At 35.9% G+C, this 12854-nt stretch overlaps 1 protein-coding gene across 6 annotated transcripts in view; it reads left to right on the forward strand.

Annotated features, from left to right (window-relative positions):
• Positions 1–12854, forward strand: part of OMA1 (OMA1 zinc metallopeptidase) — an 83241-nt gene that overhangs the window by 49418 nt on the left and 20969 nt on the right. For all 6 annotated transcript variants that reach the window (XR_012324614.1, XM_033865921.2, XM_033865918.2 and 3 more), the window contains one exon: positions 6593–6742. Coding sequence is in view for 5 of the 6 variants with exons in the window: in XM_033865921.2 (XP_033721812.1) it covers positions 6593–6742 (150 nt within the window). In the remaining variant the exon portion in view is untranslated. The remainder of the gene's footprint in view (positions 1–6592; positions 6743–12854) is intronic.

Genomic DNA, 12854 nt, shown 5'->3' on the forward strand with positions numbered 1-12854 from the left:
ATGTTGGAAATCAAAAGATGCAGAAAATTTTAAAATGAAATGAATTATAAAATAATGGCAGTCTCATTTTTCCTCTTTGTTAGGGTACATAAAATAGTTTTGATAAGTCAAAAGTTTTTTCTTTCTTTTTAAATAAGAGAGATTGGCATATATTGAGGATGGTTTAGCTGTAACCATCCCAAGACTATATCACATTTAGTTGGAAAAGAGCTTTTTTAAATTATTGACTAGAAAAATATTGTTTAGACAAGCAGTGGGTTATTAAGTAAAGTGAGCTTTAACAGGCAATGTCATCTATCAGCAGTATTGGGAAAATGAACCTGTTAAAGTGAGAGACTGAAATAAACTAGTTCCCTGGTAGATGATGATGACAGTGATGACAGTAGTGCTGACAACACTGATGATGATTTTGACAACAATGATAATAGTTATCATTTCTTCATGTGCTGCACACGTTCTGAGTGTTTTAAATGTGCTAACTCTCTTAATCTTCATGGCAACCCTGTGAAGTTTAGGTTCGTTTTCACGTATGAAACCGCGGGATAGAGAAAGCAAGTAACTTGTCAAAGGGCTCACATATAGTAAAGTTTTCCCCTTCTATTTCTGAAATGGAACTTTTTATCATACTTTAACCTGTTAGGAACAATTTTGGCCATCTGCAGTATTGCCCCTAAGATGACCACTTCTCTATCTGTTTTAGTTCCTTTAAGTCTAATTTTAAAATAGCCTCAGAGTATTCTTCTACATCTAGGAGTCCAGTTACCCTTCTCCCACAGTCCTTTGTAGTATTATTTCAGATGGCTATTTTATTTACCACATGTCTACATGGAATAGAGGAGAGAATGCCAGAATGACTGGGACAAGTGTAGGGTGTTAATGCCATTCCAAAAAAAATTCAGGACTGCTAGTGTCAGAATTTACCTCTTGGAGAGGGTCGTGGCTGGTGTGAGTTTGGTTGGAGAGTCTAGGTGAATAGAGAGAGCACAATTCAGAGACACTTTTCTTCTTTGTACTTCTAATGAAAATTTTGGCTACAGGTAGGGTGTACTAGGTCTAGGTCTAATCATATATTTCTCTCTAATATTGTTTTGACCTTGGGAAGTGTTCAGATTATAAGAATAGCTCTTATACTATTGTACTCTTATGAATATGAGTTTTTAGTTGAATAGTAGCAACTTGTCAATTAATATATCCCCTAATGCACATTCTTGCATATTGATATTATAGGCTAAATTAACTAAATCCTTCTTTAGTTGTAAATTCATGACATAATCACTTATGATCGTATTGAGGATCCTGCAATAACCATAGGCCTGTGGTTGCTCACCAGGGGAAAAGAAGAGTAAAAATAGTGTCTACTATGTTCTAGATTCTGGGCTTGGTACTTTACAAGAGTTACCACATTTAATCCCAATGATCCACTGCTTTAATTTCATTTTTACAGATAAATTTGAGACTCCTGCAGACTAAATTATTGGCCCAAGTTCACACACTCTGGAATCGGTCTCCTTGGGTTCAAATTGTAGCTCTGTCACTTACTGGCTGTGTTACCTTAGCAAATTATTTGACCTCTGTGGGCCTTGGTTTCTTTGATCTATAAAATGAGCATAATTATAGGATTTACTGCATGAGGTTGTTACGATTAAATGAGTTAATATAATGAATTAATATCTGTAACATAGTATCATGTAAGTGATTATTATTTAAATAAAATAAATAACTGATATTTTGAACCCAGTCTTTCTGGTTCTAACACCCAGTCTCTTCCCATTACCCCAGCATAATGTCTCAAAAAGTATTCCAGGACCAATGTATTTTACTAAAACATATTTTATGTTTCTTTTGAACAGCTGTGGCCATTACTAGTTCTCTTTTAAAAAGGAAATGTCTAGAAAGTCTCATTCTTTCTATCTTTATGTACTTACAGACACTTGATAAACACAAATTCCTTACTTTACCATAATTTTTACTGAGGCAAGTGAGTTATGCTTGTGATAGGCTAAATATTTATTTTTAAAATATTTGTATTTTGATCTATAATTATCACTTCTTTTTCTTTTTTTATTGTGGTAAGAACATTTAACATGAGCTCTACCCTCCTAACAAATTTTTAAGTATATAATACATTACTGTTAACTATAGCCATGATGTTGTACAGCAGATCTGTAGAATTTATTTATCTTGCATAACTGAAAATTTATGCCTGTTGAATAGGAACTTCCCATTTCTCCTTACGCCTAGCTCCTGGCAACCACCATCTACCCTCTGCTTCTGTGAGTTTGACTGTTTTAAATACCTCATTCATATAAGTGGAATTGTGTAGTATTTGTCCTTCTGTGACTGGTTTATTTCACTTACTGTTTTTTTTTAATTTTATTTTTAATACAGTAGGTTCTTATTAGTTATCTATTTTATACATATTTATGTATATATGTCAATCCCAATCTCGCAATTCATCCCCCCACCCCCCTCTATCCCCCATGCTTTCCCGCCTTGGTGTCCATACGTTTGTTCTCTACATCTGTGTCTCTATTTCTGCCCTGCAAACCGGTTCATCTGTACCATTTTTCTAGGTTCCACATATATTATGCGTTAATACACGATATTTGTTTTTCTCTTTCTGACTAACTTCACTCTCTATGACAGTGTCTAGATCCATCCATGTCTCTACAAATGACCCAACTTCGTTCCTTTTTATGGCTGAGTAATATTCCATTATATATGTGTGCCACATCTTCTTTATCCATTCATCTGTTGATGGACACTTCGGTTGCTTCCATGTCCTGGCTGTTGTAAATAGAGCTGCAATGAACATTTTGGTACATGACTCTTTTTGAATTATGGTTTTCTCAGGGTATATGCCCAGTAGTGGGATTGCTGGGTCGTATGGTAGTTCTATTTTTAGTTTTTTAAGGAACCTCCATACTGTTCTCCATAGTGGCTGTATTAATTTACATTCCCACCAACAGTGCAAGAGGGTTCCCTTTTCTCCACACCGTCTCCAGCATTTATTATTTGTAGATTTTTTGATGATGGCCATTCTGAACAGTGTGAGATGGTATCTCATTGTAGTTTTGATTTGCATTTCTCTAATGATTAATGATGTTGAGCATTCTTTCATGTGTCTGTTGGGATCATATGGTTTTTATTCTCCACAATTTGTTGATGTAGTGTATCACATTGACTGATGTGTGGATATTGAAAAATCCTTGCATCCCTGGGATAAATCCCACTTGATCATGGTGTATGATACTTTTAATGTATTGTTGGGTTCAGTTTGCTAGTATTCTGTTGAGGATTTTTGTGTCTATGTTCATCAGTGATATTCATCTGTAATTTTCTTTCTTTTTGATATCTTTGGTTTTGGTATCAGGGTGTGGTGGCCTTGTAGAATGAGCTTAGGAGTGCTCCTCCCTCTGCAATTTTTTGGAAGAATTTGAGAAGGATAGGTGTTAGCTGTTCTGTAAATGTTTGATAGAATTCACCTGTGAAGCCATCTGGTCCTGCACTTTTTGTTTGTTGGAAGATCTTTAATTACAGTTTCAATTTCATTACTTGTGATTGGTTTGTTTATATTTTCTAATTCTTCCTGGTTCAGTCTTGGAAAGTTGTACCTTTCCAAGAATTTATCCATTTCTTCCAGGTTGTCCATTTTATTGGCATATAGTTGCTTGTACTAGTCTCTTATGATCCCTTGTATGTCTGTGGTGTCAGTTGTAAATTTCTCCTTTTTCATTTGTAATTTTATTGATTTGAGTCCTCTCCCTTTTTTTCTTGATGAGTCTGGCTAAAGGTTTATCAATTTTGTTTATCTTTTCAAAGAACCAGTTCTTAGTTTCATTGATCTTTTCTATGTTTTATTTTTAGTCTCTATTTTATTTATTTCTGCTCTGATGTTTATGATTTCTTCCCTTCTACTAACTTTGTTTTTTTTTTTTAAGAATTCAAATTTATTTATTTATTTAACGTTTGGCAGTCTGTTTTTTTTCCCAAACAGAAAGTCACAAAAATTATAATCATCCTCATCAGTTCACTCAATCCCATGTAATTAATGTTTTTTCATCTTGATCTTTTGTTAGCACTTTTATGAATTCATCAGTTTTCCATTAACTTTGGGTTTTGTTTATTCTTCTTCCTCTAGTTTCTTTAGGTGTAAGGTTAGGTTGTTTATTTGAGACTTTTCTTGTTTCCTGAGGTAAGAGTGTATCACTATAAACTTCCCTTTTAGAGCTGCTTTTGCTGTGTCCCATAGGTTTTGGATCATCGTGTTTTCATTTTCATTTGTCTCCAGGTATTTTTTTATTTCCTCTTTGATTTCTTCAGTGATCAATTGGTCGTTTAGTAGCATATTATTTAGCCTCCACTAAACAATATACTTTTAAACAACCAATGAATTCAAAGAAGAAATCCCAAGGGAAGTTAATAAATACTAGAGATGAATGAAAATGAAAACATAATATACCAAAAGTTATAGGACACAGTAAAAGCAGTAGTAAGGGTGACTAGTAATTAGATTGAGAATCAGTAATCAAAATCTTCCAGCAGAGCAAAGTCCTGGATCTGACAGCATCACCAGTGAATTCTACCAAGCATTTAAAGAAGAATTAATACCAGTCCTTCTCAAACTTTCCCATAAGACTGAAGAGGAGGGAACACTTCCTAACTCATTCTGTGAAACCAGTATAATTCTAATACCAAATCCAGACAAAGACACTACAAGAAAAGAAAGCTACTGACCAATATCCCTTAAGGACATTGATGTAAAAACTCTCAACAGAATACCAGCAAATATAATTCAGCAGCCTATTGAAAGGATTATACACCATGGCCAAATGAGATTTATCCCTGGAATGCAAGAATGGTTCAACATATAAAAATTAATCAAAGTGATATGCTGTATCAACAAAATGAAGGAAGAAAGCCACATGATTATCTTAATTGATACAGAAAAAGCATTTGGCAAAATTCAACACCGTTTCATGGTAAGGAACATGCAACAAAATAGAGGTAAGGAGAAAACTCCATCACTGCAATAAAAACCATATATGAAAAGCCCACAGCAGCAAAGACTGAAAGCTTTTCCTTTAAGATAGTGAACAAGGCAAGAATGCGCACTTTCACTTCTATTCAACAAAGTACTGGAAGTTTCTAGTCAGCAAGAAAAAGAAATAAAAAGCATCCAAATTTTAAAAGAAGAAGTAAAATTATCTCTCTTTGGAGATGATATGATCATGTATGTAGAAAATCCTAAAGACTCTACCAAAAAAGTTGTTTAAACTAATAAACAAATTTAGCAAAGTAGCGGAATATAAAGTCAGCACACAAAAATCAGTTGTATTTCTATACATGAACAGTGAACAATCTGAAAAGGAAACTACAAAAATAATTCCATTTACAGTAGCATCCACAAGAATAAAAGATTTGGGAATTAACCAAGGAGGTGACAGGCTCGTATGGTGAAAACTACAAAACATTTCTGAAACAACTTACAGAAGACATAAATGAATGGACAAACATCCTGTGTTTATGGTTTGTAAACTTAATATTGGTAAAATGTCAGTACCCAAAACAATCTACAAATTCAATGTAACCCCTATCAAAGTTCCAATGACTTCTTTTTTGCAGAAATAGCAAAACCCATCCTAAAGTACATATGCAATCTTAAGGGACCTGAATAGCCAAAACAATCTTTTTCAAAGAACAAAACTTAGAAGGCTCACACGTCCTGATTTCAAAACTAACTACAAATTTGTAGTAATCAAAGCAATGTGATATTAACATGAAAGGCATATAGACTAATAGAATAGAATAGGTAGCCCAGAAATAAACCCTCACACATATGGTCAAATCATTTTTTTGTTGAGGGTGGAAAATGGGTAAAGGACAATCTTTTCAGGAAATAGTGCTTGGGAAAGCAGGATATCCACATACAAAAGAGAGAATATGGACCCTTACATAGCACCATATACAGAAAATAACTCAAAATTTTTTAAGGACCTGAGTGTAAGACCCAAAACAATAAGGCTGTTAGAAAAAAGCATAGGGCAGAAGCTTCACAACATTGGTTTTGTAATGATTTCTTAGCTGTGACTCCCTAAGGTGCAGTTGACCGAAGAAAAAATGGACAAATTGGACTTCATGAAAAAAGAAAAAAATTTGCATCAAAAGACACCATCCACAGAGTAAAAAGAGACAACTCACAGAATGGGAGGAAATATTTGCAAATCATATATCTGATAAGGGATTAATATCTGAATATATAGAGAACTTCTAAAACTCAACAACAACAAAATCCTGATTCAAAAATGGGCAAAACTGTCTTTCTTTATATTTATTTGAGGTCTTTTCCTAATTATTCTAGTGGTATAGATGAAGAGTAAAATTTCTTTAGTACAGTTTAATAGCAGATTAGACTTCAAAATCTTTATATGAAGTTTTTTTTTGAGTTTTTTTTTAAAGCAATGAGCATATTCTACTTTTATTAAAATGATAATGGAAAATATTTTTAAAACATGTAATGACATAAAGGTAAATTTAAAATAATGTCCTCATAACTAAACTTACTTTGTGCTTTTATTAATTTTGATTTTAGGCTTGTGTGGACGTCAGAGCCAGTTCAGTGTTTTGGCAACAGATGGAATTTGCAGAAAGCCTCCATGGTCTTCCCAAGTTGCCAGAATGGTTATCTACACACCCTTCTCATGGAAATCGAGCTGAGCACTTGGATAGACTCATACCTCAGGTAAGCTAACACTGCGTAAGGCAAGACATTATTTTTATTGTATCATTTATTTTTAATACTCTTGTGCTTAGAAAAAGAGCACTAGAAAAGAAATCGTTTGTATTAGTTTGCTTTCTGCTAATTCTGCTAAAAACATAGAATAAATAATCACCTATTTTGATTACCATCAGTTTTCAAAGGATTTGACTGAAAAGTAAAATCCTGCTAGTCCGCAAGTCTTAGTGAATAAATTGGTGTGTATAGTTGACTTTTCTTTTCTTTTTTTTTTACATCTTTATTGGAGTATATTCCTTTACAATGGTGTGTTAGTTTCTGCTTTTTTTTTTTTTTTTGCGGTACACGGGCCTCTCACTGTTGCGGCCTCTCCCGTTGCGGAGCACAGGCTCCAGACGTGCAGGCTCAGCGGCCATGGCTCACGGGCCCAGCCGCTCCGTGGCATGTGTGATCTTCCCAGACCGGGACACAACTTCCAGCAGGCGGACTCTCAACCGCTGCGCCACCAGGGAAGCCCTAGTTTCTGCTTTATAACAAAGTGAAACAGTTATACATACACATATGTTCCCATATCTCTTCCCTCTTGCGTCTCCCTCCCTCCCACCCTCCCTATCCCACCCCTCCAGGCAGTCACAAAGCACCGAGCTGATCTCCCTGTGCTATGCGGCTGCTTCCCACTAGCTATCTACCTTATGTTTGGTAGTGTATATATGTCCATGCCACTCTCTCACTTTGTCACAGCTTACCCTTCCCCCTCCCTATATCCTCAAGTCCATTCTCTAGTAGGTGTGTGTCTTTATTCCCATCTTACCCCTAGGTTCTTCATGACCATTTTTTTTTCCTTAGATTCCATATGTACGTGTTAGCATACGGTATTTGTTTTTCTCTTTCTGACTTACTTCACTCTGTATAACAGACTCTAGGTCCATCCACCTCACTACAAACAACTCAATTTCGTTTCTTTTCATGGCTGAGTAATATTCCATTATATATATGTGCCACATCTTCTTTATCCATTCATCCGGTGATGGACACTTAGGTTGTATCCATCTCCTGGCTATTGTAAATAGAGCTGCAATGAACATTTTCGTTTATGATTCTTTTTGAATTATGGTTTTCTCAGGATATATGCCCAATAGTGGGATTGCTGGGTCACATGGTAGTTCTATTTGTAGTTTTTTAAGGAACCTCCATACTGATTTCCATAGTGGCTGTATCAATTTACATTCCCAACAGCAGTGCAAGAGTGTTCCCTTTTCTCCACACCCTCTCCAGCATTTATTGTTTCTAGATTTTTTCATGATGGCCCTTCTGACTGGTAAGAGATGATACCTCATTGTAGTTTTGATTTACATTTCTCTAATGATTAATGATGTTGTGCATTCTTTCATGTGTTTGTTGGCAATCTGTATATCTTCTTTGGAGAAATGTCTGTTTAGGTCTTCGGCCCATTTTTGGATTGGGTTGTTTGTTTTTTTGTTATTCAGCTGCATGAGCTGCTTGTAAATTTTGGAGATTAATCCTTTGTCAGTTGCTTCATTTGAAAATATTTTCTCCCATTCTGAGGGTTGTCTTTTGGTCTTGTTTATGGTTTTCTTTGCTGTGCAAAAGCTTTGAAGCTTCATTAGGTCCCATTTGTTTATTTTTATTTTTATTTCCATTTCTCTAGGAGGTGGGTCAAAAAGGATCTTGCTGTGATTTATGTCATAGAGTGTTCTGCCTATGTTTTCCTCCAAGAGTTTGATTGTTTCTGGCCTTACATTTAGAACTTTAATCCATTTTGAGCTTATTTTTGTGTATGGTGTTAGGGAGTGGTCTAATCTCATACTTTTACATGTACCTGTTCAGTTTTCCCAGCACCACTTATTGAAGAGGCTGTCTTCTCCACTGTATATTCTCATCTCCTTTATCAAAGATAAGGTGACCATATGTGCGTGGGTTTATCTCTGGGCTTTCTATCCTGTTCCATTGATCTATATTTCTGTTTTTGTGCTAGTATCATACTGTCTTGATCACTGTAGCTTTGTAGTAGAGTCTGAAGTCAGGGAGCCTGATTCCTCCAGCTCCGTGTTTCTTTCTCAAGATTGCTTTGGCTATTCGGGGTCTTTTGTGTTTCCATACAAATTGTGAAATTTTATGTGCTAGTTCTGTGAAAAATGCCAGTGGTAGTTTGATAGGGATTGCATTGAATCTGTAGATTGCTTTGGGTAGTAGAGTCATTTTCACAATGTTGATTCTTCCAATCCAAGAACATGGTATATCTCTCCATTATTTGTATCATCTTTGATTTCTTTCATCAGTGTCTTATAATTTTCTGCATACAGGTCTTTTGTCTCCTTAGGTAGGTTTATTCCTAGATATTTTATTCTTTTTGTTGCAATGGTAAATGGAGTGTTTTCTTAATTTCATTTTCAGATTTTTTATCATTAGTGTATAGGAATGCCAGAGATTTCTGTGCATTAATTTTGTATCCTGCTACTTTACCAAATTCATTGATTAGCTCTAATACTTTTCTGGTAGCATCTTTGGGATTCTTTATGTATAGTATCATGTCATCTGCAAACAGTGACAGCTTTACTTCTTCTTTTCCGATTTGGATTCCTTTTATTTCTTTTTCTTCTCTGATTTCTGTGGCTGAAACTTCCAAAACTATGTTGAATAAGAGTGGTGAGAGTGGGCAACCTTGTCTTGTTCCTGATCCGAGTGGAAATCGTTTCAGTTTTTCACCATTGAGGACGATGTTGGCTGTGGGTTTGTCATATATGGCCTGCCTACTTTCTGCAGGGTTTTTATCATAAATAGGTGTTGAATTTTGTCGAAAGGTTTCTCTGCATCTATTGAGATGATCATAGGGTTTTTCTCCTTCAATTTGTTAATATGGTGTATCACGTTGATTGATTTGCATATATTGAAGAATCCTTGTATTCCTGGAATAAACCCCACTTGATCATAGTGTATGATCCTTTTAATGTGCTGTTGGATTCTGTTTGCAAGTATTTTGTTGAGGATTTTCGCATCTATGTTCATCAGTGATATTGGCCTGTAGTTTTCTTTCTTTGTGACATCTTTGTCTTGTTTTGGTATCAGGGTGATGATGGCCTTGTAGAATGAGCTTGGGAGCGAGTGTTCCTCCCTCTGCTATATTTTGGAAGAGTTTGAGAAGTATAGGTGCTAACTCTTCTCTAAATGTTTGATAGAATTCGCCTGTGAAGCCATCTGGTCCTGGGCTTTTGTTTGTTGGAAGATTTTTAATCACAGTCTCAATTTCAGTGCTTGTGATTGGTCTGTTCATATTTTCTATTTCTTCCTGATTCAGTCTTGGCAGGTCGTGCATTTCTAAGAATTTGTCCATTTCTTCCAGGTTGTCCATTTTTTTTGGTATAGAGTTGCTTGTAGTAATCTCTCATGATCTTTTGTATTTCTGCAGTGTCAGTTGTCACTTCTCCTTCTTCATTTCTATTTCTATTGATTTGAGTCTTCTCCCTTTTTTTCTTGATGAGTCTGGCTAATAATGGATTGTTAATTTTGTTTATCTTCTCAAAGAACCAGCTTTTAGTTTGATTGATCTTTGCTATCGTTTCCTTCATTTCTTTTTCATTTATTTCTGATTTGATCTTTATGATTTCTTTCCTTCTGCTAACTTTGGTGGTTTTTTTGGTCTTCTTTCTCTAATAGCTTTAGGTGCAATGTTAGGTTGTTTATTTGAGATATTTCCTGTTTCTTAAGGTAGGATTGTATTGCTATAAACTTCCTTCTTATAACTGCTTTTGCTGCATCCCATAGGTTTTGGGTCATCGTGTCTCCATTTTCATTTGTTTCTAGGTATTTTTTGATTTCCTCTTTGATTTCTATAGTGATCACTTCGTTACTAAGTAGTGTATTGTTTAGCCTCCATGTGTTTGTATTTTTTACAGATCTTTTCCTGTAATTGATATCTAGTCTCATAGCGTTGTGGTCGGAAAAGATACTTGATACAATTTCGATTTTCTTAAATTTACCAAGGCTTGATTTGTGACCCAAGATAGGATCTATCCTGGAGAATGTCCCATGAGCACTTGAGAAAAATGTGTATTCTGTTGTTTTTGGATGGAATGTCCTATAAATATCAATTAAGTCCATCTTGTTTAGTGTATCATTTAAAGCTTGTGTTTCCTTATTTATTTTCATTTTGGATGATCTGTCCATGGGTGAAAGTGGGGTGTTAAAGTCCCCTACTATGAATGTGTGACTGTCGATTTCCCCTTTTATGGCTGTTAGTATTTGCCTTATGTATTGAGGTGCTCCTGTGTTGGGTGCGTAAATATTTACAATTGTTATATCTTCTTCTTGGATTGATCCCTTAATCATTATGTAGTGTCCTTCTTTGTCTTTTGTAATAGTCTTTATTTTAAAGTCTATTTTGTCTGATATGAGAATTGCTACTCCAGCTTTCTTCTGATTTCCATTTGCATGGAATATCATTTTCCATCCCCTCACTTTCAGTCTGTATGTGTCTCTAGGTCTGAAGTGGGTCTCTTGTAGACAGTATATTTATGGGTCTTGTTTTTGTATCCATTCAGTCAATCTGTGTCTTTTGGTGGGAGCATTTAATCCATTTACATTTAAGGTAATTATCGATAATGTATGTTCCTATTCCCATTTTCTTAATTGTTTTGGGTTAGTTATTGTAGGTCTTTTCCTTCTCTTGTGTTTCTTGCCTAGAGAAGTTCCTTTAGCATTTGTTTTAAAGCTGGTTTGGTGGTGCTGAACTCTCTCAGCTTTTGTTTGTCTGTAAGGGTTTTAATTTCTCCATCAAATCTGAATGAGATCCTTGCTGGGTAGAGTAATCTTGGGTGTAGGTTCTTCTCCTTCATCACTTTAAATATGTCCTGCCAGTCCCTTCGGGCTTGCAGAGTTTCTGCTGAAAGATCAGCTGTTAACCTTATGGGGATTCCCTTGTGTGTTATTTGTTGTTTTTCCCTTGCTGCTTTTAGTATGTTTTCTTTGTATTTAATTTTTGATAGTTTGATTAATATGTGACCTGGTGTGTTTCTCCTTGGATTTATCCTGTATGGGACTCTCTGTGCTTCCTGGACTTGAGTAACTATTTCCTTTCCCATATTAGGGAAGTTTTCAACTGTAATCTCTTCAGATATTTTCTCAGTCCCTTTCTTTTTCTCTTCTTCTTCTGGGACCCCTATAACTTGAATGTTGGTGCGTTTTATGTTGTCCCAGAGGTCTCTGAGACTGTCCTCAGTTCTTTTCATTCTTTTTTCTTTATTCTGCTCTGCAGTAGTTATTTCCACTATTTTATCTTCCAGGTCACTTATCCGTTCTTCTGCCTCAGTTGTTCTGCTATTGATCCCTTCTAGAGTATTTTTAATTTCATTTATTGTGTTGTTCATTATTGCTTGTTTCCTCTTTAGTTCTTCTAGGTCCTTGTTAAATGTTTCTTGCATTTTGTCTATTCTATTTCCAAGATTTTGGATCATCTTTACTATCATTATTCTGAATTCTTTTTCATGTAGACTGCCTATTTCCTCTACATTTGTTAGGTTTGTTGGGTTTTTATCTTGCTCCTTCATCTGCTGTGTGTTTTTCTGTCTTCTCATTTTGCTTATCTTACTGTGTTTGGGGTCTCCTTTTTGCAGGCTGCAGGTTTGTAGTTCCCATTGTTTTTGGTGTCTGTCCCCAGTGGCTAAAGTTGGGTCAGTGGGTTGTGTAGGCTTCCTGGTGGAGGGGACTAGTGCCTGTGTTCTGGTGGATGAGGCTGAATCTTGTCTTTCTGGTGGGCAGGCCCACCTCTGGTGGTTGTTTTGTGGTGTCTGTGGCCTTATTATGATTTTAGGCAGCCTCTCTGCTAATGGGTGGGGTTGTGTTCCTGTCTTACCAGTTGTTTGGAATAGGGTGTCCAGCACTGTAGCTTGCTGGTCGTTGAGTGAAGCTGGGTGTTGGTGTTGAGATGGAGATCTCTGGGAGATTTTCACCATTTGATATTATGTGCAGCTGGGAAGTCTCTTGTGGACCAGTGTCCTGAGGTTGGCTCTCTCACCTCAGAAGCACAGCACTGACTCCTGGCTGCAGCACCAAGAGCAATTCATCCACATGGCTCAGAAGAAAAGGGAGAAAAAGAAGAAAG

Source organism: Tursiops truncatus, chromosome 1, assembly GCF_011762595.2.
Source record: "Tursiops truncatus isolate mTurTru1 chromosome 1, mTurTru1.mat.Y, whole genome shotgun sequence".
Lineage (NCBI taxonomy): Eukaryota > Metazoa > Chordata > Mammalia > Artiodactyla > Delphinidae > Tursiops > Tursiops truncatus.